We start from the raw sequence: 22225 nt of genomic DNA, 5'->3' as shown, positions 1-22225 counted from the left end.
TGTGTACCCCTATTTCTTCTGCATCCAGCTCTCTATTCCCATCCCTGTGTATGGTATATGAGGTGTAGTGTGTACCCCTATTTCTTCAGCATCCAGCTCTCTATTCCCATCCCTGTGTATAGTATATGAGGTGTAGTGTGTACCCCTATTTCTTCTGCATCCAGCTCTCTCTTCCCATCCCTGTGTATAGTATATGAGGTGTAGTGTGTACCCCTATTTCTTCTGCATCCAGCTCTCTCTTCCCATCCCTGTGTATGGTATATGAGGTGTAGTGTGTACCCTGGTCTCTTCTGCTCTCCACCTCTCTCTCTCTGCCCATCCCTGTGTATAGTATATAGGATGTAGTGCATACTCTGATCTCTTCTTCTCCCATCTCCATCTGCCTATCCCTGTGTATAGTATATATAGGATGTAGTGTATACCCTGATCTCTTCTGCTCCCATCTCCATCTGCCCATCCCTGTGCATAGTATATGAGGTGTAGTGTGTACCCTGGGCTCCTGTCTACCCTTTTCCTCACTCCCCCTCCCACCTCCAGCTCTCCATCCCTCCATCCCTCCCTCCCTCGCCTGCTGCCTCCGGAGCTGCTGCATTGCTACCTTGCAGACAGAGACTGTCAATGGAGCTGGAAAACATTGTGGCCAACACGGTTTTGCTGAAAGCCAGAGAAGGTAAGCGAGCCATCTGGGGGAGAATAGAGAAAGGAGGAGGCTGCTTTCTCCATCCTCCTTCATCCTCCAGCATCCTACACAAGCACACTTGGTCCTTTCTATGTTCATAGCAGAGCCATGGCATGTTGTATACAAGCAGTGTGTATGCACCTGTAAAATGATGCTGTGTGCCCAGGCTGGCAGTACCATCCACACATCCTGCATCCCTGATTTCTGCTGCTGGCCCCATATTATGGGATCCATTGAGGGGATATGTCCGCAGCCCCCTCTATACAGAAGTGTGTGATGCTTGCTTTAACCCTCGCAGGGTTACATTTTGCTGTGATGATTCCAGGCCTGGTGGAATGTACACATTGAACCGCCTGTGGGAATTGGTGGATGCTCAGCACTGGCGCTACCCTGCAAACGTGAAAACTGGCTCTCTTCGCTTCTCGCCCGCAATAAAGGTCCGTGTTTTGTTTTAGAGGCTGGGATTGGAATTTTAGGCCTGGAGGTCATTGACTATCTCATAGGTGTTTTGTGGTTGTGGGAGCTGGCACACACCTTTTTTTGGGGTGATTAGTATTGGGATGATTATTTGGGGGCTGTAAACGTTTGTTTTTTATTTTCTAAATAGGCTCCTTTAACCACTTAAGACCCGGACCTTTAGGCAGCTAAAGGACCCCGACAGTTTTTGCGATTCGGCACTGCGTCGCTTTAACTGACAATTGCGCGGTCATGCAACGTGGCTCCCGAACAAAATTGGCGTCCTTTTTTTCCCACAAATAAAGCTTTCTTTTGGTGGTATTTGATCACCTCTGCGTTTTTTATTTTTTGCGCTATAAACAAAAATAGAGCGACAATTTTGAAAAAAATGCAATGGCCCAGATTCAGAAAGCAATTGCGCCCGTGTAACCATAGGTTACACGGCGCAATTGCTGACTTGCTCCGGTGTAATGAGTGCTCCTGATTCAGGAACCTCGTTACACCGGCTGCAGCCTAAAATCTGTGCGGCATAAGGCTCTTATGCCTCGCAGATTTTAGGCTGCATTCTTGCGGGGGCCGCTAGGGGGCGCTCCCATTGTGTATCAGCGTGTAGTATGCAAATTGCATACTACCACTGATTCACAAGCTTGCACGGGCCCCGCGCAAGCCAGGTACGGAGTTTCCGTACGGCTACTTTAGCGCAAGGCTGCCCTTTCTAATAGTAGGGGCAGCCAATGCTAAAGTATAGCCGCCGCTCCCGCGCCGTGAAATTTGAATTTCACGGCGTTTGCGTAAGTGATTCGTGAATGGCGCTGGACGCCATTCACGTTCACTTTGAAGCAAATGACGTCCTTGCGACGTCATTTGCCGCAATGCACGTCGGGAAAGTTTCCCGACGGAGCATGCGCTGTACGCTCGGCGCGGGAGCGCGCCTAATTTAAATGATTCCCGCCCCCGGCGGGATCATTTAACTTGCGCACGCTTACGCCGGGCAAATTTGCCGGCGCGCCCTCGCAGTTCACGGAGCTACTGCTGAATCGAGGGCAGCGCAAAATATTTGCGTGGGCGCAGGGCAAAATCGTTGCCCTGTGCCCGCACAAATAAAGCGCAATCTATGCTGAATCTGGGCCAATATTTTTTACTTTTTGCTATAATAAATATCCCCAAAAATATATAAAAAAACTTTTTTTTCCTCAGTTTAGGCCGATACGTATTCTTCTACCTATTTTTGTTAAAAAAAATCGCAATAAGCGTTTATCGTTTGGTTTGCGCAAAATTCATAGCGTTTACAAAATAGGGGATAGTTTTATTGCATTTTTATTATTTTTTTTTTTTTTTTACTACTAATGGCGGCGATCAGCGATTTTTTTCATGACTGCGACATTATGGCAGACACTTCGGACAATTTTGACACATTTTTGGGACCATTGTCATTTTCACAGCAAAAAATGCATTTTAAATGCATTGTTTATTGTGAAAATGACAGTTGCAGTTTGGGAGTTAAAGCGCCAAGGGGGCGCTGAAGGCGTTATGTGTGACCTCATGTGTGTTTACAACTGTAGGGGGGTGTGGCTGTAGGTGTGACGTCATCGATTGTGATTCCCTATAAAAGGGAACACACGATCGATGACAGCGCCACAGTGAAGAACGGGGAAGCCGTGTTTACACACAGATCTACCCGTTCTTCAGCTCCGGGGACCGATCGCGGGACTCCAGCGGCGATCGAGTCCGCGAGTCCCGTGGCCACGGTCGCGTGCACGCGCCCGACCCCACGGCTGGGCTTAAACAGCCACGTACATGTACGTGGATGTGCCCAGCCGTGCCATTCTGCCTCGTCGGTAGGGGGTCCTTAAGTGGTTAAGCTAGTGCATTGTTTGTTCACTTACCTTTTCCTTCGATTTCCTTTCTAAATTTTTTTTTTTTTTGTCTGAATTTCTCACTTCTTGTTCCTCCTAAAGTAAGCTTGCCCCCATCATCCGAGCCGTTCTGGCTGGGGGTTAGTCAGCAGTGTTCACATCGTCTCCCCACAGGGATGTAGTCCCAAGGGATTGGGGTGAGCACGCTGACTAACCCCCAGCCAGAACGGCTCAGATGATGGGGGCAAGCTTACTGAGAAGGAACGGGAAGTGAGAGATTCAGACAAAGAAAAAAAACATTTAGAAGGAAAATCGAAGGAAAAGGTAAGTACAAGCTTAAAGGAACCTATTTAGAAAATAAAAAACAGTCCGGAAGAAGTTGGAGAGTCCTATCTCAGTGGAAGAAGTAGGGGAAACCTTAAAAAAAATGAAGTTAGGGAAATCACCCGGCCCAGACGGATTCTCGGTAAGCTATTATAGGGAATTTTCCACGATATTAAATGGACAGATGGCAAAGTTCTTTAATGCAGTTGGAGGTACGGCGGTATTCCCCCCCGAGGCACTTCTGGCTCATATTACTGTCATTCCTAAAGAGGGGAAGGACCCGGCTGAATGTGGGAGTTATAGGCCGATTTCATTATTAAACGCAGACCTTAAACTTTTCTCCAAGATAATAGCGTCTCGGCTTCAACCATGGATAGCTGAATTAGTAGATATGGATCAAGTGGGATTTATCCCAGGAAGGGAAGCTAAAGATAATACGACTAAAATACTTAATTTGGTACACTATGTAGGAGAAAAAAAAATACCCTGTGTGCTTTTGAACACAGACGCAGAAAAAGCGTTTGACAGGGTGAGTTGGCGTTTTTTGGAGGAAGTACTGAGACAAGTGGGAATAGGTGAACAGATGGTCAGATGGATTATGAGTATATACACAGACCCACGTGCCTCAGTAAGGGTCAATGGAGTAATATCACCTCCTTTTAAAATTACAAATGGAACAAGACAAGGATGCCCCCTATCACCCTTGTTATTCGCCCTTACACTAGAGCCCCTATTAAATAGGATCCGACAAAATGTAGACATTCAGGGAATTCAGATGGGAGATCAGACACATAAAGTAGCAGCATATGCGGACGACCTGCTTTTTACAGTGACCAACCCTCATGTATCACTTCCTAATCTCGTAAGAGAAATAGAGGTATATGGTAGACTATCTAATTTGAAAATAAATAACATAAAATCTGAAGCTATGGAGGTGGCGATACCAAAACCTATGGGGGATATAATTAAACAGAATTTTAGGTTTAAATGGGGAAAGGTATTAAAGTATCTAGGCACATATATACCATCAGATATTAAAAATATTTATGCGTTGAACTTCCCCCCATTATATAACGAAATACAAAGACTGTTGGAAAAGTGGAGACATGGAATGCACTCCTGGTTCGGGAGAGGAAGTATAGTTAAAATGTGTATTTTGCCAAAGGTATTATATTTGTTTCAGGCACTGCCAATCCGTATACCAATGACCTTCCTTCGACAGGTAAATACCCTGTTTATGGAATTTATATGGGCAGGGAAAAAAGCTAGAATTAAAAAAGAATTGTTGAGAATGTCGAAAAAGGTAGGAGGGATGGCAGTCCCGGATATAATAAAATACTACAGAGCATCGCATTTAACTAGGTTGGTAGATTGGTGTAGAAACGGGGAGTCTAAACGCTGGGTAAACATAGAGCAGTACGTGAGTCAGATACCCCTGGCTAGAGCACCTTGGTGCTACGCGGTTCTTCCTAGATACCTTAAGAGACACCCTATAATTGGCCCTACACTGCAAATCTCAGCAAGAATTTGTCAAGATAAGAAATATACACCAAGTAAATCGCCATTGATACCTATAATAGGTAATCCTAATTTTACCCCAGGGATGGAAAAAAACATAAAAGAAAAATTTAAAGAAAAGGACCTCTGTCAGGTCTCAGATTTTCTGAGGCCAAATGCGTGGCCATCAATTAAGGATTTGACAGAAGTGGGAGGTACATTTGAACTTGCATTATGGCAGGCATTGCAAGTAAGTCATTTTTTAAGATCTTTGGGCCAGGTAACAGAATTTAATAGGAAATTGACAGTATTGGAAAAAGGTTGCAGCGGGGTGGAACCAGTTTCAAGGACATTATCTAAAATGTATGGGTTTTTGAACGTGCCAGCTGAGGATTATGTGATGCCAGGTATTCAGAAATGGGAAGAAGATCTGGGGAGAATATTCACCCCAAGTCAACGTAAACAAATAATATACCTGACATTCAACTCATCAGTATGCTCAAAAATGCAAGAAGCTAATTACAAGCTCCTTATACAATGGTACTACACTCCAGAAAGATTATATCAATTTGATAAAGAGGTAGATAAAAGGTGTTGGAGATGTGGTAGAGAACAAGGAACTCTGTTCCATATTTTTTGGTCTTGCCAAAAAATGCGACACTATTGGGAGGAAGTAAGAAGAATCTCTCAAAAATTTTCGGAAGAATGGATTGCGGACGATCCTGCTCTCTTCCTGTTACATAGCTCACAGATACCAGTGCAGAAATATAAGAAGTCGGTGGTGTGTCACATGATAAACGCGGCAAAAGTAGGAATCACGTTGAGGTGGAGGGATGTGCGCCCGCCATCTATTGCAGGGTGGCTGAAAAGGATTGATGAAGTAGGAGCAATGGAAGATTTGGTATATACAGCACAGAATAAGAAAACACAGTATGAAGAAACATGGTCGGGGTGGAAGGTATTCATTAGATCAGAAGAAGGAAGGAGGTTGTTAGAGGGAAATTAGAATCGTAGTGAGAAGGAAGTAGGCCAGAGGCTGATGAGAAAGTTCTGAGAGGTTCAAGTCCTAGTTACCGAGAGAGGAGAGAGGGAGGGAAAGGGAGGGGAGGGTGGACGGGGAGGGTAGGGGGTTTTTTTTTTTTTTTTTTTTTTTTTGGGTTTGGGAAGGGAGGGAGGTTAAGAAGGGATATAAACGAAGAAGGGTTAGGAGGCAGGAACTGTTAAATGATAATGTGTAGAAGATGTATTTACAGTTGTAACATTTTGTGTTGTTTATTGGAGAAAAACAAAATAAAAGATATGTAAAAAAAAAGAAAATAAAAAACAAACCTTTACAACCCCTTTAATATTGTGTTGGAGCCTTACTAGAACATTCACATCAGTCCCTGCCCTCAAGGAGCTTACAATCTAAAAGTCTCTATTTAACCACTTGCTGCCCACCAATGACATATTGACGTCGGCAAAGTGGTTGTAGAATCCTGACTGGACGTCATATGACGTCCTCAGGATTCTGAGCCGCTGCGCGCCCCCGGGGGCGCGCATCGCGGCGATCGTTGTTGCAGGGTGTCAGTCTGACACCCCGCAACACCGATCAAGGTAAAGAGTCTCTCACGGAGACTCTTTACCACGTGATCAGCCGTGTCCAATCACGGCTGATCACGATGTAAATAGGAAAAGGCGGTAATCGGCTTTTCCTCACTCGCGTCTATCAGACGCGAGTAGAGGAGAGCCGATCGGCTGCTCCTGTGACAGGGGGGGTTTGTGCTAATCGATTATGAGCACAGCCCCCCCCCCCCCCCCGAGGATGCCCACTGGACCACCAGGGATGCCCACTGAACCAACAGGGATGGCCATATAGACCACCAGGGATAAAAAAGAAAAAAGGATGCCACCCTAGACCACCAGGGATGAGGAGGACACAAAAAATGAATGCCAATCAGTGCTGCAATGGATGCCAATCAGTGCCCACAATGGGCATCACTGATTGGCAGGCATTGTTTGGCACTGATTGGCATCCATTAGTACAGCACATACAATAGTGCCCATCTATGCCCATCCGTGCCGCCTATCAGTGCCCATCCATGCCGCCTATCAGTGCCCATCCATGCCGCCTATCAGTGCCCATCCATGCCGCCTATCAGTGCCCATCCATGCCGCCTATCAGTGCCCATCCATGCTGCCTATCCGTGCCCATCCGTGCCGCCTATCCGTGCCCGTCTGTGCTGCCTATCCGTGCCCGTCTGTGCTGCCTATCCGTGCCCGTCCGTGCCGCCTATCTGTGCCCATCTGTGCCATCTATCCGTGCCGCCTATCCAAGCCCATCCATGCCGCCTATCCATGCCACCTATCAGTGCCCATTCGTGCCGCCCATCAGTGCCGCATATTAGTGCCCATCAATGCCACCACATCAGTGCCACCTCATCGGTGCCCATCAGTGCCGCCTTATCAGTGCCCGTCAGTGCAGTACCATCAGTGTCCATCAGTGAAGGAGAAAACATACTTATTTACAATGTTTTATAACAGAAACAAAAAAAAATGTTTTTTTTCTAAATTTTCGGTCATTTAAAAAAAAAATTGCAGAAAAAAAATATCCCAGAGGTGATCAAATACCACCAAAATAAAGCTCTATTTGTGGGTACAAAATGATAAAGATTTAGTTTGGGTACAATGTAGCATGACCGCGCAATTGTCATTCAAAGTGCAACAGCGCTGAAAGCTAAAAATTGGTCTGGGCGGAAAGGTGTATAAGTGCCCTGTATGGAAGTGGTTAACATGCATACATACTATGGCCGACCTACCCAGGAGCCAATTATGCAGGTGTAGTCAGGAGGAGGTAGGTAAAGGTCCCCTTAAGGCTGCATTCACACCTGAGTGACACAACATGTGACAGCCCATTGACTTCATGTCACGCGACAGATGCGCTAAAGAAACTCAAGTACCATTTCTGGCAGTGAGCCAAACGCGCTTGGCAACGCTCATTTTTGCGTGTTTTGTTGAACGAAAAACATGTGACTGTTAGCCGTATTTAAGTTTCATTAAGAAACAATGGCACCGCAAGCGCAACATGCGTTTTGTGTGTTTTTCTCACTTTTCCTAAAAAAGCAGGCAGAAACGTGGCGTGTAAATGGAGCCTATATGTTGCTTCTTCTATTCGACAGAGCATTCTGGGGGTCCCCATACAATACACAGTGGCCCGGATTCAGATAGGAGTTACGACGGCGTATCTCCGGATACGCCGTCGTAACTCTGAGTTGCGTCGGTCGTATCTATGTGACTGATTCATAGAATCAGTTACGCATAGATTTCCCTAAGATCCGACCGGCGTAAGTGTCTTACACCGTCGTATCTTAGGCTGCATATTTACGCTGGCCGTTAGGTGGCGCTTCTGTCGATTTACGCGAGGAATATGCAAATTAGGTAGATACGCCGATTCAGAAACGTACGTCCGCCCGGCGCATTTTTTTTTTGTCGTTTACGTTAGGCTTTTTCCGGCATAAAGTTACCCCTGCTATATGAGGGGTATCCTATGTTAAGTATGGAGGTCGGGCCAGCGTCGTATTTTCCGTCTAAATTGACGTCCTTTTTTCCCCACAAATAGAGCTTTCTTTTGGTGGTATTTGATCACCTCCTGCGTTTTTTTTTTTTTGTTGCGCTATAAACAAAAAAAGAGCAACAATTTTGAAAAAAAACACAATGGCCCGGATTCTCAAAGGACTTACGACGGCGCAGCAACATGTACGCCGTCGTAAGTCCTAATCTGACCCGTCGTATCTATGCGTCTGATTCTTAGAATCAGTTACTCATAGATATCCATTAGATCCGACAGGCGTAAGTCTCTTACGCCGTCGGATCTAAACTGCATTTTTTTTTTGACCGCTAGGTGTCGCTTCCGTCGAATTCCGCGTCGAGTATGCAAATTAGCTAGATACGCGAATTCCCGAACGTACGCGCGGCAGACGCAGTAAAGTTACGACGTTTACGTTAGGCTTTTCCCGGCGTATAGTTGCCCCTGCTATATGGTGGCATAAGTGCGGCGCATCAATGTTAAGTATGGCCGTCGTTCCCGCGTCGAAATTTGAAAAAGTTACGTTGTTTGCGTAAGTCGTCCGTGAATGGGGCTGGACGTCATTTACGTTCACGTCGAAACCAATGACGTCCTTGCGGCGTACTTTGGAGCAATGCACACTGGGAAATTCCACGGACGGCGCATGCGCCGTTCGGGAAAAACGTCAATTACATAAAACACGTCCCCCTGATCCAAATTTGAATTAGGAGGGCTTACGCCGGCCGATTTACGCTACGCCGCCGCAACTTACGGAGCAAGTGCTTTGAGAATACAGCACTTGCCCGTCTAAGTTGCGGAAGCGTAACGTAAATCAGATACGTTACGCCCGCACAAAATTGCACGGATGTACCAGAATCTGGCCCAATATTTTTTACCTTTTGCTATAATAAACATCCCATTTTTTAAAAAAAAAAAAACAATTTTTTTTCTCAGGCCGATACGTATTCTTCTACATATTTTTGGTAAAAAAAATAAAATAAATCACAATAAGCGTATAGTGACTGGTTTGCGCAAAAGTTATAGCGCCTACAAAATAGGGGACATAATTATTATTTTTTTTTATTTTTTTATTTTTTACTAGTAATGGCGGCGATCTGCGATTTTTTTTTTTATCAGTACTGCGACATTATGGCGGACACATCGGACACTTTTGACACATTTTTGGGACCATTCACATTTATACAGCGATCAGTGCTATAAATATGCATTGATTACTGTATAAATGTGACTGGCAGGGAAGGGGCTAATACTAGGGGGTGAGGAAGGGGTTACCCTGCGTAGTGTTTCTAACTGTGGGGGGAGGGGACTGACTGGGGGAGTTGACCGATCTGTGTCCCTATGTACAAGGGACATAGCATCGGTCTCCTCTCCCTGACAGGACGTGGATCTGTGTGTTTACACACACAGATCCACGGTCATGCTCAGTTACTGGGCAATCGCGGGTGCCCGTCGGCGCTCGCGCCCCCTTGTGGCTGTAAAAGATGAGGACGTCATATGACGTCCTGTCAGAACAATAGAGCTATCGTGCCGCCGTCAATTGACGGCAGCCGGAAGTATAGTGGTTACATCAAACCTGAACACTTTAGCGGCACACAGCTATAGTTTATAGTATGAACTTTACATATATGTTGCTATTAAATAACGTTTCTAATCATATGAAGTTAATAACAAGAGTTCCCCTTTACATCAGAGGCAACAGAGTTCCCCTTTACATCAGAGGCAACAGAGTTCCCCTTTACATCAGAGGCAACAGAGTTCCCCTTTACATCAGAGGCAACAGAGTTCCCCTTTACATCAGAGGCAACAGAGTTCCCCTTTACATCAGAGGCCACAGAGTTCCCCTTTTCCATCAGAGGCCACAGAGTTCCCCTTTCCATCAGAGGCCACAGAGTTCCCCTTTTACATCAGAGGCCACAGAGTTCCCCTTTTACATCAGAGGCCACAGAGTTCCCCTTTTACATCAGAGGCCACAGAGTTCCCCTTTTACATCAGAGGCCACAGAGTTCCCCTTTTACATCAGAGGCCACAGAGTTCCCCTTTTACATCAGAGGCCACAGAGTTCCCCTTTTACATCAGAGGCCACAGAGTTCCCCTTTTACATCAGAGGCCACAGAGTTCCCCTTTTACATCAGAGGCCACAGAGTTCCCCTTTTACATCAGAGGCCACAGAGTTCCCCTTTTACATCAGAGGCCACAGAGTTCCCCTTTTACATCAGAGGCCACAGAGTTCCCCTTTTACATCAGAGGCCACAGAGTTCCCCTTTTACATCAGAGGCCACAGAGTTCCCCTTTTACATCAGAGGCCACAGAGTTCCCCTTTTACATCTGAATCCGCAGAGTTCCCCTTTTACATCTGAATCCGCAGTGTTCACCTTTTACATCTGAATTTGCAGAGATCCCTTTCACTGTAAGGGGGGGGGCTCTGCAGACTCTGATGTAAGGGAGAACCCTGGGGACTCTAAAGGATGCTCTGGGAACCCTGATTTAAAAGGGGAAAATTGAGCACTCTGATGTACGGAGAGGACTCTGCTGTAAGGGGGAACACTGTGGCCTCTGGAACTCTGATGTAAGGGGTGCTCTGTGAACCCTGGTTTACCTTAGTGTACTTACTCAGAGGCAGGAGAGAAAAGGGAGGAGACTTCAGTCACAGACAGGGATGGATGGTGAGCTCACTCACGCCTTGGCAGTCAGCACCTCTCATCCAGATGTATCTGAGGCTGCTGGACTTCCAATGTCCGTCCACTATCCTTTTCTGAGGCACAACAGGATTGGAGTGTGGGCAGACACAGAGGAGTAGAGGTGGGAGAAAGAGGTGCAGATCAAGCCCTCTCTCCTCTCCCATCAGTTTGGGGGTGGGGGAATTGTTAGTATTGTTAGTGCTGGCTTTGGGCAGTGTAAAACAGAGTGTAACAGACACTCTCCGCTTAGCCAACTGCAGCCAGCAACCCTACTGGGAAGCCATAGTCCAGTTTGAATAATGTGTCTGGGTTTCAGGCAGTCGGAAACTCAAATACATGATTCCAAACCTGAACTGTCCGGGTGAATCCTGGACAGGTGGCAACCCAACTTGGCCATCTGGGTCCTGGAAAATGATGTGTGTGAGAAACTCCCAGAAAAGTAGGAGTTAACTGTGTAAGGGCCAGGAGGTCAGAAGGTCTAGGCCTCGGGTGGCCATCCATGCATGGGAATGTATTGGTTTAGGCCGATCAATTGATAAGAGGCCTGAGAAGTGTGAACCAGGGACGTTCCAAAAGCTAGATCCACAAGCAAATGGGCCTTTCTCCCGAAAAATCAACCCGTAAGGAGAGTATCCAGTAGAATTCTTCACCGTACTATTGTAAGCGTGGACTACTGCGGAAATGCAGTCACCCCAAAGTTGTTTCTTTTCCAGAGGTAGGGTTCCTATCATGTTTATTAGAGTATGATTAAAATGCTCTGGTTGTGGATCTCCTTTGGGATGATAAGGTGTGGTTCTTGTTTTTTTAATGCTCAATAGTTCACACAGGGGCAGATTCTCGTAGAATGGCGTAACTTAGGGCGGGCGTAACGTATCTCATTTACGTTATGCCGCCGCAAGTTTTTCAGGCAAGTGCTTTATTCACAAAGAACTTGCCTGTAAAGTTGTGGCGGCGTAGCGTAAATCACCCGGCGCAAGCCCGCCTAATTCAAATTAGGCGGGTAGGGGGCGTGTAGCATTTAAATTAAGCGTGTTCCCGCGTCGAACGTACTGCGCATGCGCCATCCGTAAAATATCCCAGGGTGCATTGCTCCAAATGACGTCGCAAGGACGTCATTGGTTTCGACGTGTCCAGCCCCATTCACGGACAACTTACGCAAACGACGTAAATTTATAAATTTCGACGCGGGAACGACGGCCATACTTAACATTGGTTGCGCCTCATATACCCAGGGGCAACTTTACGACGGGAAAAGCCCAACGTAAACGTTGTAACTTTACTGCGTCGGCCGCGCGTAAGTTCGGGAATTTGCGTATCTAGCTGATTTGCATACTTGACGGGGAAAACGACGGAGGCGACACCTAGCGGACAAAAAAAAAAATTGCATTTAAGATCCGACGGCGTAAGAGCCTTACGCCTGTCGGATCTAATGGATATCTATGCGTAACTGATTCTAAGAATCAGTCGCATAGATACGACGGCCCAGATAAGGACTTACGACGGCGTACATGGCGTTGCGCCGTCGTAAGCCCTTTGAGAATCTGGGCCTTAGTCTTTTTATCAGTTTGCGTTCAAAATCCCGACCTTGATCCGAGGCAAACTGTAATGGATGAAAAACTTCTCCACCAGAGTTTTATCAACAGTACTGGCTTGTTGGTCTTTGGTGGGAAAGGCCTGAGCATAAGGGGTGAAATGATCAGTCACAACCAGGACAATGCTTCGCCCACTCAGGTTCTAGACACAAGAAGTCAATGCACACCAGTGCCATTGGCCCTTGGCTTTGCAGATGGCCCATTGGGGCAGCCTTACCAGGCAATGTTTTTCTTTGGATGCACCGAATACAGGAGCGGCAATATCTTTCGACTTCGGCCCTCATGGACGGCCAATAAAAGCGGTCCCTAACTAGCTTAAGGGTTATATCTGGCCCCCAGTGGCGGTGCGTGTATAGAGGGCGCTGGAGCACCGCCCCCTCTGGCTCCCGCACACGCCACTGATCACAATATACATAGATTCATGCATTGCATTGCATGAATCTATGTATTGCCGCCGAATATTCAGATGGCCGGCCCCCTGGTGAGCGCCGGCCATCTGAATAACAGCGGCTGTGGAAGTGCCTATCAGAGCCAGTGGCTCTGATAGGCTTTCCGATTACAGCCCTCAGGCTGTAGTCGGCTTCCAGATGCTTATCCTCGGGACGCACTGGGGGGGGGGGGGGGGCTTTGGATAAGAGTGACAGGCGTCTCAGCCAATCAGGTTCACCGGTTCTGGTTACCGGTAACCTGATTGGCTGAAGCGTCACCGAGGGCGGGAGAAGACATCGAGGGATGGTAGAAGCACGGCTGACCCCAGAAAGGTAAGTGCCAGGCGGGGGGCATTTTACAGGTCACAGTGGCAGCTAGCATTTTACTGGGCACAGTGGCGACAATTGCGGGGCACAGTGGCTACAATTGCTGGGCACAGTGGTGACAATTGCTGTGCACTTGGTGACAATTGCTGGGCACAGTGGTAACAATTGCTGTGCACTTGGTGACAATTGCTGGGCACAGTGGTAACAATTGATGGGCACAGTGGTAACAATTGATGGCACAGTGGCTGCGTTTGGCATGGCACAGTGGTGACAATTGATGGCGCAGTGGCTGCGTTTGATGGCATGGCATAGTGGTGACAATTGCTGGGCACAGTGGTAACAATTGATGGCACAGTGGTAACAATTGATGGCACAGTGGTGACAATTGATGGCACAGTGGCACCAACCATGGGGCACAATTTCTCCCAATGACACAAAGAATGGGGCCAAAGGATACCAATGATGGGACACGATTCCTCCCATTGACACCAAACATGGGGCATTGTTTTTCCCCCACTAATGTCGGGACCTTTTCTACTCCCCATGTCCATAGTCCCCCTAAAGTCTGAAGGACAGTAAACTGACACTGGGTTATTTACGAAAGACAAATTCACTTTGCACTACAAGTGCAAATTACAAGTGCAAAGTGCACTGAAAGTGCAGTCACTGTAAATCCTGAGGGGTAGATCTGAAATGAGGGGATTTTATTTTCCTTGCATGTCCCCCTTCTACAGCGACCGCACTTCCAAATGCACTTTCAGTGCAATTTCAAGTGTACTTTGCACTTGTAGTGCAAAGTGGATTTGCTTTTAGTAAATAACACCCTTTGTTTAGAAAGTTTGGAGACCCCTAGCTTTGAAGTATCCCAATCTTAAAAGACATGCCCTAGACCAGGGGCGTCCAAACTTTTTTCAAAGAGGGCCAGATTTGATGAAGTAAACATGCGTGTGGGCCGACCATTTTGCCTGACGTTCTTTGAACCATTACAATTCGGTCTGTGGGGCAGATTCATCAAAGAGATTCGACGGCGGATCTCCTGATCCACCGTCGTACCTCTGAGTCCAGCCGGTCGGATCTATGCAGCTGATTCATAGAATCAGATTCCGCATAGATCTCCCTTAGATCCGACAGGTGTAAGTGACTTGCACCAGTCGAATCTTAGGCTGCAATCTACCGCCGGCCGCTAGGTGTCGTCGCTTTTTTTTATGTGCGGATATGCAAATGAGGAGAACCGCCGATTCAAGTACGTACGCCCGCCCGTCGCTTTTTTTTAACGTCGTTTGCGTTCGGCTTTTTCCGGTGGATAGCTACCCCTGCTATATGAGGGGTAGCTAATGTTAAGTATGGTCGTCGTTCCCGCGCCGAGATTCAAATTTTTACGTTGTTTGCGTAAGTCGATCGGGAATACGGATGGCCGGAATTGACGTAGCCGCCGCAAACAATGACGTCCTAGCGACGTCATTTGGAGCATGCGCACTGGGAAATTTCGCCGGCGGCGCATGCACAGTTAAATCGGCGCGGGAACGCGCCTGATTTAAATTGTACACTCCCCCTAGCCACGGAATTTGCATTCCGCCGGGGGAGTTACGATCCGACGGTGCAATTTTCGAGGTAAGTGCTTTGTGAATACTGCACTAGCCTCGCTAAATTGCACCGACGGATCGCAAAACACGTAGATAGAGCGGATCTAAAGATCCGCTGATCTACATGAATCTGGCCCAGTGTTCGTCCGAGCACTAATACATGGCCCAACAAGAATTTTCTTGCCTTTGTGTGGTGACGATGAGCTCGGGCTTGTTAATTGGATATATACCTTTTGTGGCCTCAACGAATCCCCGAGCGCCAGTCAGGACGAAGGATGAGCTTTGGGGGTGTTATTTATATATATATCAAATTTATCGATACCCATGAAGGCAGCCTAATCAGTGCCCATCTGCACCCTTACCACTGTTATGAATGTAGCCTCACCATTGCCATGAATGTAGCCTCACCATTGCCATGAATGTAGAATCACCATTGCCATGAATGTAGCCTCACCATTGCCATGAATGTAGAATCACCATTGCCATGAATGTAGCCTCACCATTGCCATGAATGTAGCCTCACCATTGCCATGAATGCAGCCTCTCCATTGCCATCAGTACAGCCTGATCGATGCCCATCCGAAGCCATGGAGGAGACAGGGAGGGGGTGGGACGAGCGCCAACATATTACATACAGGAGAACCTCCTGTTTACTCAGCGGCCCCTTTAATACAAAGTCCCGCCTCCTATGATAGACAGAACAGGCGTCCAATGTCAGCCCTGAAGACGGGACTTCCTTTTACAGAGGCCGCCGAGTAAACAGGAGATTCTCCTGTATGTAATCTGACCGCACTCGTCCTGCCCCCTCCCTGTTCCCACCGAGGCAGTGCTGATAAATATAGTGGGCCGGATTCAGATACAATGGCGTATCTGTCCGGCCCGCGTAACGTATCTCCGATATGTTACGCCGCTCTAACTTTGGGCGCGAGTTCTTTATTCAGAAAGAACTCGCGCCCTTGTTTACGGCGGCGTAACGTATGTGTTGCGGCGTAAGGCCGTGTAATTCAAATGTGGAAGGGGGGGCGTGTTTTATGTTAATGTGTGATGACCTGACGTGATTGACGTTTTTTTACGAACGGCGCATGCGCCGTCCGTGTACATATCCCAGTGTGCATTGCTCTAAATGACGTCGCAAGGACTTCATTGGTTTCGAAGTGAACGTAAATTACGTCCAGCCGTATTAGCGAACGACTTACGCAAACAACGTACAATTTCAAAACTCGGCGCAGGAACGACGGCCATACTTAACATTAGCTACCCCTCATATTGTAGGGGTAACTCTACGGCGGAAAAAGCCGAAAGCAAACAACGTAAAAAAGAAGTGCCGGGCGGTCGTTCGTTTCTGAATCGGCGTAAATCCTCATTTGCATATTCCTCACGTAAAAATACGGAAGCGCCACCTAGCGGCCAGCCTGGAATTGCAGCCTAAGATCCGACGGTGTAAAACACTTACACATGGCGGATCTTAGGGATATCTATGTGTAACCTGATTCTCTGAATCAGTCGCATAGATACGACCATCGGAACTCAGAGATACGACGGCGTATCAGGAGATACGCCGTCGTATCTCTTTCTGAATCCGGCCCAGTATATATATTTTGTGGCCCTGGGGGGAAAATTACCAGGGGGGCCACATTAAATTGGAATGCGGGCCACAATTGGCCCGCGGGCCGGACTTTGGCCATGCCTGCCCTAGACTATGTTAATGGAGCTGGTGCGAATGGACTGGTGCTTGGGCAGCCTCTGTACTTTTAGGAAAGAACCAACTATTACCAGTGGCCCCTTTAAGGGTAGAGCTACACTGTCATGGCTGTAGCTTTGTAATCAGTGTAGAGGTTCCACATAACAACAATGAGATGTTCAGGTACACCCCTTTTCTTGTGGGCATTTCATAATTTCTCACAGTTGACACAGTTAAAGGCGTTACTGTAATCAATGAGGCATATATTGACTTCCTTCTTTTTTCAGTTATACAACATGCATCTTTTTCTAAAACTAGCTAGTACATCAGATAAGGTTTTAGGGCCAGATTCAGGTACCTTGGGCGTATCTCTGCGGCGGCGTAACGTATCCGATTTAGTTTTTCAGGCAAGTGCTTTATTCACAAAGCACTTGCCTGTAAAGTTACGGCGGCGTAGCGTAAATCACCCGGCGGAATTCAAATTCGGCGGGTAGGGGGCCTGTATCATTTAAATGAAGCGCGTCCCCGCGCCGAACGAACATGTGCATGTGCCGTCCCTAAAATATCCCAGTGTGCATTGCTCCAAATGATGTCGCTAAGGACGTCATTGGTTTCGACGTGAACGTAAATGACGTCCAGCCCCATTCACGGACGACTTACGCAAACGACGTAACTTTTTAAAATTTCGACGCGGGAACGACAGCCATACTTAACATTGGCTGCGCCTCATATAGCATGGGCAACTTTACGCCGGGAAAAGCCTAACGTAAACGTATTTAATTTACTGCGTCGGCCGAGCGAACGTTCGGGAATTTGCGTATCTAGTTAATTTGCATACTCGACGCGGAAATCGACGGAAACGCCACCTAGCGGGCAAAAAAAAAATTTGCAGTTTAGATCCGACGCTGTAAGAGACTTACGCCTGTCGGATCTAATGGATATCTATGCGTAACTGATTCTAAGGATCAGTCGCATAGATACGACGGCCCAGATTAGGACTTACGACGGCGTACATGGCGCTGCGCCGTCGTAAGTCCTTTGAGAATCTGGGCCACAGTCTACATTAAATAATTAGCATATTCATGCTGGCATGTGATATCAGTTTGATATCCATTTTCATAGTATTTTAGGGCCAGATTCACAAAGGGGATACGACGGCGTTTCTCCTGATACTCCGTCTTATCTCTGTTTCTATCTATGCGACTGATTCATAGAATCAGTTACGCATAGATATCCATAAGATCCGACAGGTGTAATTGTTTTACACTGTCGGATCTTAGGATGCAGTACCGCGGCCGGCGCTGGGGGGTGTTTGCGTCGTAAACCAGCGTCGGGTATGCAAATTAGGAGTTACGGCGGATCCAAAACGGATTTTCGCGTTCGCTACGTCGCCGCTAGTCTAGTTTCCCGTCGCAAAGTTAGTCGTCGTTTTAGGTGCCCTAACTTTAGTCAGCAAACGTATTGCTGTCTAAAGTATGGCCGTCGTTCCCGTGTCGAAATTTAAAAATGAACGTCGTTTGCGTAAGCCGTCCGGGAATACGGAATTGCGCTACGTGCGTCGCATTTCGAAAAAATTACATCACGGCGCGCAAAGCACGACGCAAATTGCGTAACGGAGCATGTGCAGTAGGTCCGGCGCAGGAGCACTCCTAATTTAAATGGCACACGCCCATTTGAATTGGCCTGCCTTGCGCCGGAGGCCGCCGGCGTAGTTTTCATCGCAAGTGCTCTGTGAATCAGGCACTTGCGATGAAAACTTGCGGCGGTGTAACGTATCTACGATACGTTACACCGCTGCAAGTTTTCATCGCAAGTGCCTGTTTTCATCGCAAGTGCCTGATTCACAGAGCACTTGCGATGAAAACTCTACGATACGTTACGCCGCCGCTCCCCTACGTGAATCTGGCCCTTTGTTCTCTTTTTTGTATTGGAAAATAAACTGATCTCTTCCAATATGTCGGACATTGAGTGGTTTTTCAGACTTGTTGGCATAAGTTCATCACCACTTTTTCAGTGGTTTGTAATTGTCTCATATCGTCCATCAACGAACGTTTCTTGATTATTGATGTCTTTGCTATAAAGGTCCTCTGTGGAATCCTTCCATTTTTTCTTGATCTCAGTTCCATCAGTGATGATTTCTCCATGGGCATCTTTGAGCATACGTAGGCTTTGATTTAATGGATCTTCTGGAAAGCCATCCTTGTTTTTCCACATTTCCATCTTCAGTCTTCATAAATGTTGCTGTAATATTGATCTTTATCCTTCCTGTTTGGAATTTACGATTGATTTCTCCAGTTATACAAGATTTTCAACTTTTTCGATTTTAGCTTCTCTTAACTTCTGCGCAATTTTGATGATCTCCCATCATCCACTATTGATTGGTCTTTTTTTATTCTGTCCAAGTTTTTCTCTCATAAATCGTTTGATAGTTTCTTGAAATGTCATCTAAACTTCGGGGGCCAGATTCTCAAAAGAGTTACGCCGGTGTATCTACTGATACACCGGCGTAATTCGAAATTCGAAAAGTCACTTACACCTTCGGATCCTAAATGCAATACAACGCTGACCGCTAGGTGGCGTTTACGTTCAGGTCTCATTTGACTATGCAAATGAGCCTGATACGCCGATTCCCGAACAAATTTGCGTTGCGTACTCGTCGCGTACGTCGTTTCCGTAAGCGTAAGGTTACCCCTGCTATATGAGAGGTAACCTTACGCCAGTCCGCCGTATGCCATGTTAAGTATGGCGTCGGGTCCGCGTCGGCTTTTTCCGTCGGTTACGTCGTTTTCCTAAGTCGTTCTTGAATACGACTTTACGTCAATGACGCTCACGTCGGCGTCATTGGCGTTTTCCGTCGTGAGCTGGAGCATGCGCACTGGGCCATTTTTCAGCCCGGCGCATGCGCAGTTCAATCGGCGCTGGGGCGCGCTTAATTTGAATACTAGCCTCCCCCTTTGAATTACGCGGCCATACGCCGGGCCATTTACACTACGCCGCCGCAAATTACGGAGCAAGTGTTTGGGGAATACGGCACTTGTTCCTGTAAGTTGTGGCGGCGTAGTGTAAATAGCTTACGCGACGCCGCCGCAGGATGTACGAGAATCTGGCCCCCATATGCTTATCTATCAGTTATGTTTCACATCTGAAATCTGTTCTTGATGTACAGTATACTTTAAAGATAGTGGGTGCGTTGACCAGGTTATATCTTGTAATACCGCGTACACAATCCGAATTTCCGACAACAAATGTTTGAAGGGAGCATGTTGTCGGAAATTCCGACCGTGTGTAGGCTCCATCGGACATTTGCTGTCGGAATTTTCGGCCACAAAAATTTGAGAGCTGGTTCTGGAATTTTCCGACAACAAAATCTGTGTACAAAATCTGTGTACACAAATCCGACGCACAAAATTCCACGCATGCTCGGAAACAAGCAGAAGATCCGCACTGCCTATTAACCGGAGGAGCACACAGAGGGGGACCGGAGGAGCCCACAGAGGGGGCCCGAAGGAAGACGGGGGGACCGGAGGAGCAAACAGAGGTGGACCGAAGAAGCATACAGAGTGGGACTGAAGGAAGATGGGGGAGGTGGACCTGAGGAGCACACAGAGGGGGACCAAAATAAGACGGGGGGACTGGAGGAGCATACAGAGGGGGACTGAAGGAAGACAGGGGGGACCGGAGGAGCACACAGAGGGGGACCAAAGGAAGACAGGGGGGACCGGAGGAGCACACAGAGGGGGACCGAAGGAAGACAGGGGGGACCGGAGGAGCACACAGAGGGGGACCGAAGGAAGACAGGGGGGACCGGAGGAGCACACAGAGGGGGACCGGAGGATAGGAGGAGCGACCGGAGGAGGAACACAGGGGAGAACACAGGGAGAAGCCGGAGGAGAATACAGGGGACACTCGGGAACAGTCACTTGCACGTATGCGCATGGAAGTCACTTTCTAACGGCACAGAGTTGGCGTTGTACATGTGGTCTGAGCTGCGAATGCACGGCTCAGATTACATTACAGTAAATATCACTTTTGAACCTTAACATTTTACTGATAGATCAGCAAAGGGCTCAGCCAACCCTTCTTTATAGCCTTCCAAAACTTTTCCAGTTCTACGGTAATCCAAATTTTTTTCATACGTGAACAGAACATATTAGCTGAACGTTGATAGTAAATATGAAGAATCCCCCCGGGGGTGTTTTGTTTTTGATAATCTCTTATAAGAACAATAACCCCTGTCCGCCATCTTTCATTATCTCTCATTGCTAATAGACTTTGCTTTTTGCACTGCCTCATGAAATGTATGCGACAAATTGACTTTATTTGAACTTTATTTCTTCCCAGGGGGTGGTGGAAAGCGGAAGGGGAAGAGTAAGAAGTGGAAGGAAATTCTGAGGTTTCCGCACATCAGCCAGTGTGAGGAACTCCGGCGAAGTATAGGTGAGCCTCCCACTGTGGGTAGTACTCTAGTGAATGTTGGTAACTAAGGCTAGGTTCAAATTAGAAATGGAAGAGAAATGTGGCGCACCGAGAAGGGAAAACCAATGATGATGAAACTATCTACTGTATGATTGTAATGGACAGTCCTATATTAGTCCTAAAAACAGTCCAATAAGGAAAGTCCAGACTCATGGACTGAAATTTTTTCAGAGGGGGGCGCTTCGGCAGCGGCGCCGGCGATACACAGTCGCATTTTACCCTTTTTTCGACCGCTAGCGGGGGTTAAAAGCGCCCCCTCCCCACGTTAAAATGTAAAAACACCCCACTGTGCCCCCTGCATCTTTCAATATCTCTTTGTCACTACTGTGTACCCCCCTCTCCACAACTGCACCTCTGGACCCCTTTACATTACACAGCACCCCACAGCTCTGGACCCCTTTACATTACACAGCATGCTGCATCACTGGCCCCCTTTACATTACACAGCACCCTGTACCACTGGACTCCTTTACATTACACAGCACCCCTTTCCCTTGACTGAAACACTACACTGTATTGACAGTATATTTATTTCAGGTCTAAAACAGGAACCTTTTGGAATGAGGCACAAATGGATTTGATTCCAGAAGAGGGACGGGCACTCTAAATAAGGGACAACTAGAGGGGAGGGGAGCGCTGCAGTCACCGCTTAAATCGGCCCTGCTCCTGGTTCTCCCTGGCGATTCCAGGGGGGGCAAACGACCCCCCTTGCCCTATGGAGCGGACGCCCATGCTCATGGACCCAGTGGTAGCCTGCTACAGGAGCTAGAGGCAACTCTGCATGTGAAGAAACAAGAAGAAAACAAGCAACATAGTGCTGTTTGTTTCCTTCTAGGTTCACATTAGCCTGCACTGACGCGGTTCCGACGTCCATACTTAACATTGGCTGCGCCATCTTTTTGGTGGTTTATCTTTACGCCTGAAAACCCCTTACATAAACTGCGTATCTTTACTGCGACGGCCGGGCGTACGTTCGTGAATAGGCGTATCTAGCTGATTTACATATTCTAGGCGTAAATCAGCGTACACGCCCCTAGCGGCCAGCGTAAATATGCAGTTAAGATAAGACGGCGTTGGAGACTT

General features: G+C 47.3%; 1 protein-coding gene across 1 annotated transcript in view; it reads left to right on the top strand.

Moving 5' to 3' along the window:
- Positions 1-508: 508 nt before the first annotated feature.
- Positions 509-22225, top strand: part of GRK5 (G protein-coupled receptor kinase 5) — a 56276-nt gene continuing 34559 nt past the window's right edge. The window contains exons 1-2 of the mRNA XM_040361474.1: positions 509-670; positions 21008-21103. Coding sequence (XP_040217408.1) covers positions 619-670; positions 21008-21103 — 148 coding nt within the window. The 5' untranslated portion in view covers positions 509-618. The remainder of the gene's footprint in view (positions 671-21007; positions 21104-22225) is intronic.

The sequence above is a fragment of the Rana temporaria genome, chromosome 8, assembly GCF_905171775.1.
Source record: "Rana temporaria chromosome 8, aRanTem1.1, whole genome shotgun sequence".
NCBI classification, from domain to species: Eukaryota; Metazoa; Chordata; class Amphibia; order Anura; family Ranidae; genus Rana; species Rana temporaria.
This window is presented reverse-complemented; position numbering and strand designations above follow the sequence as displayed.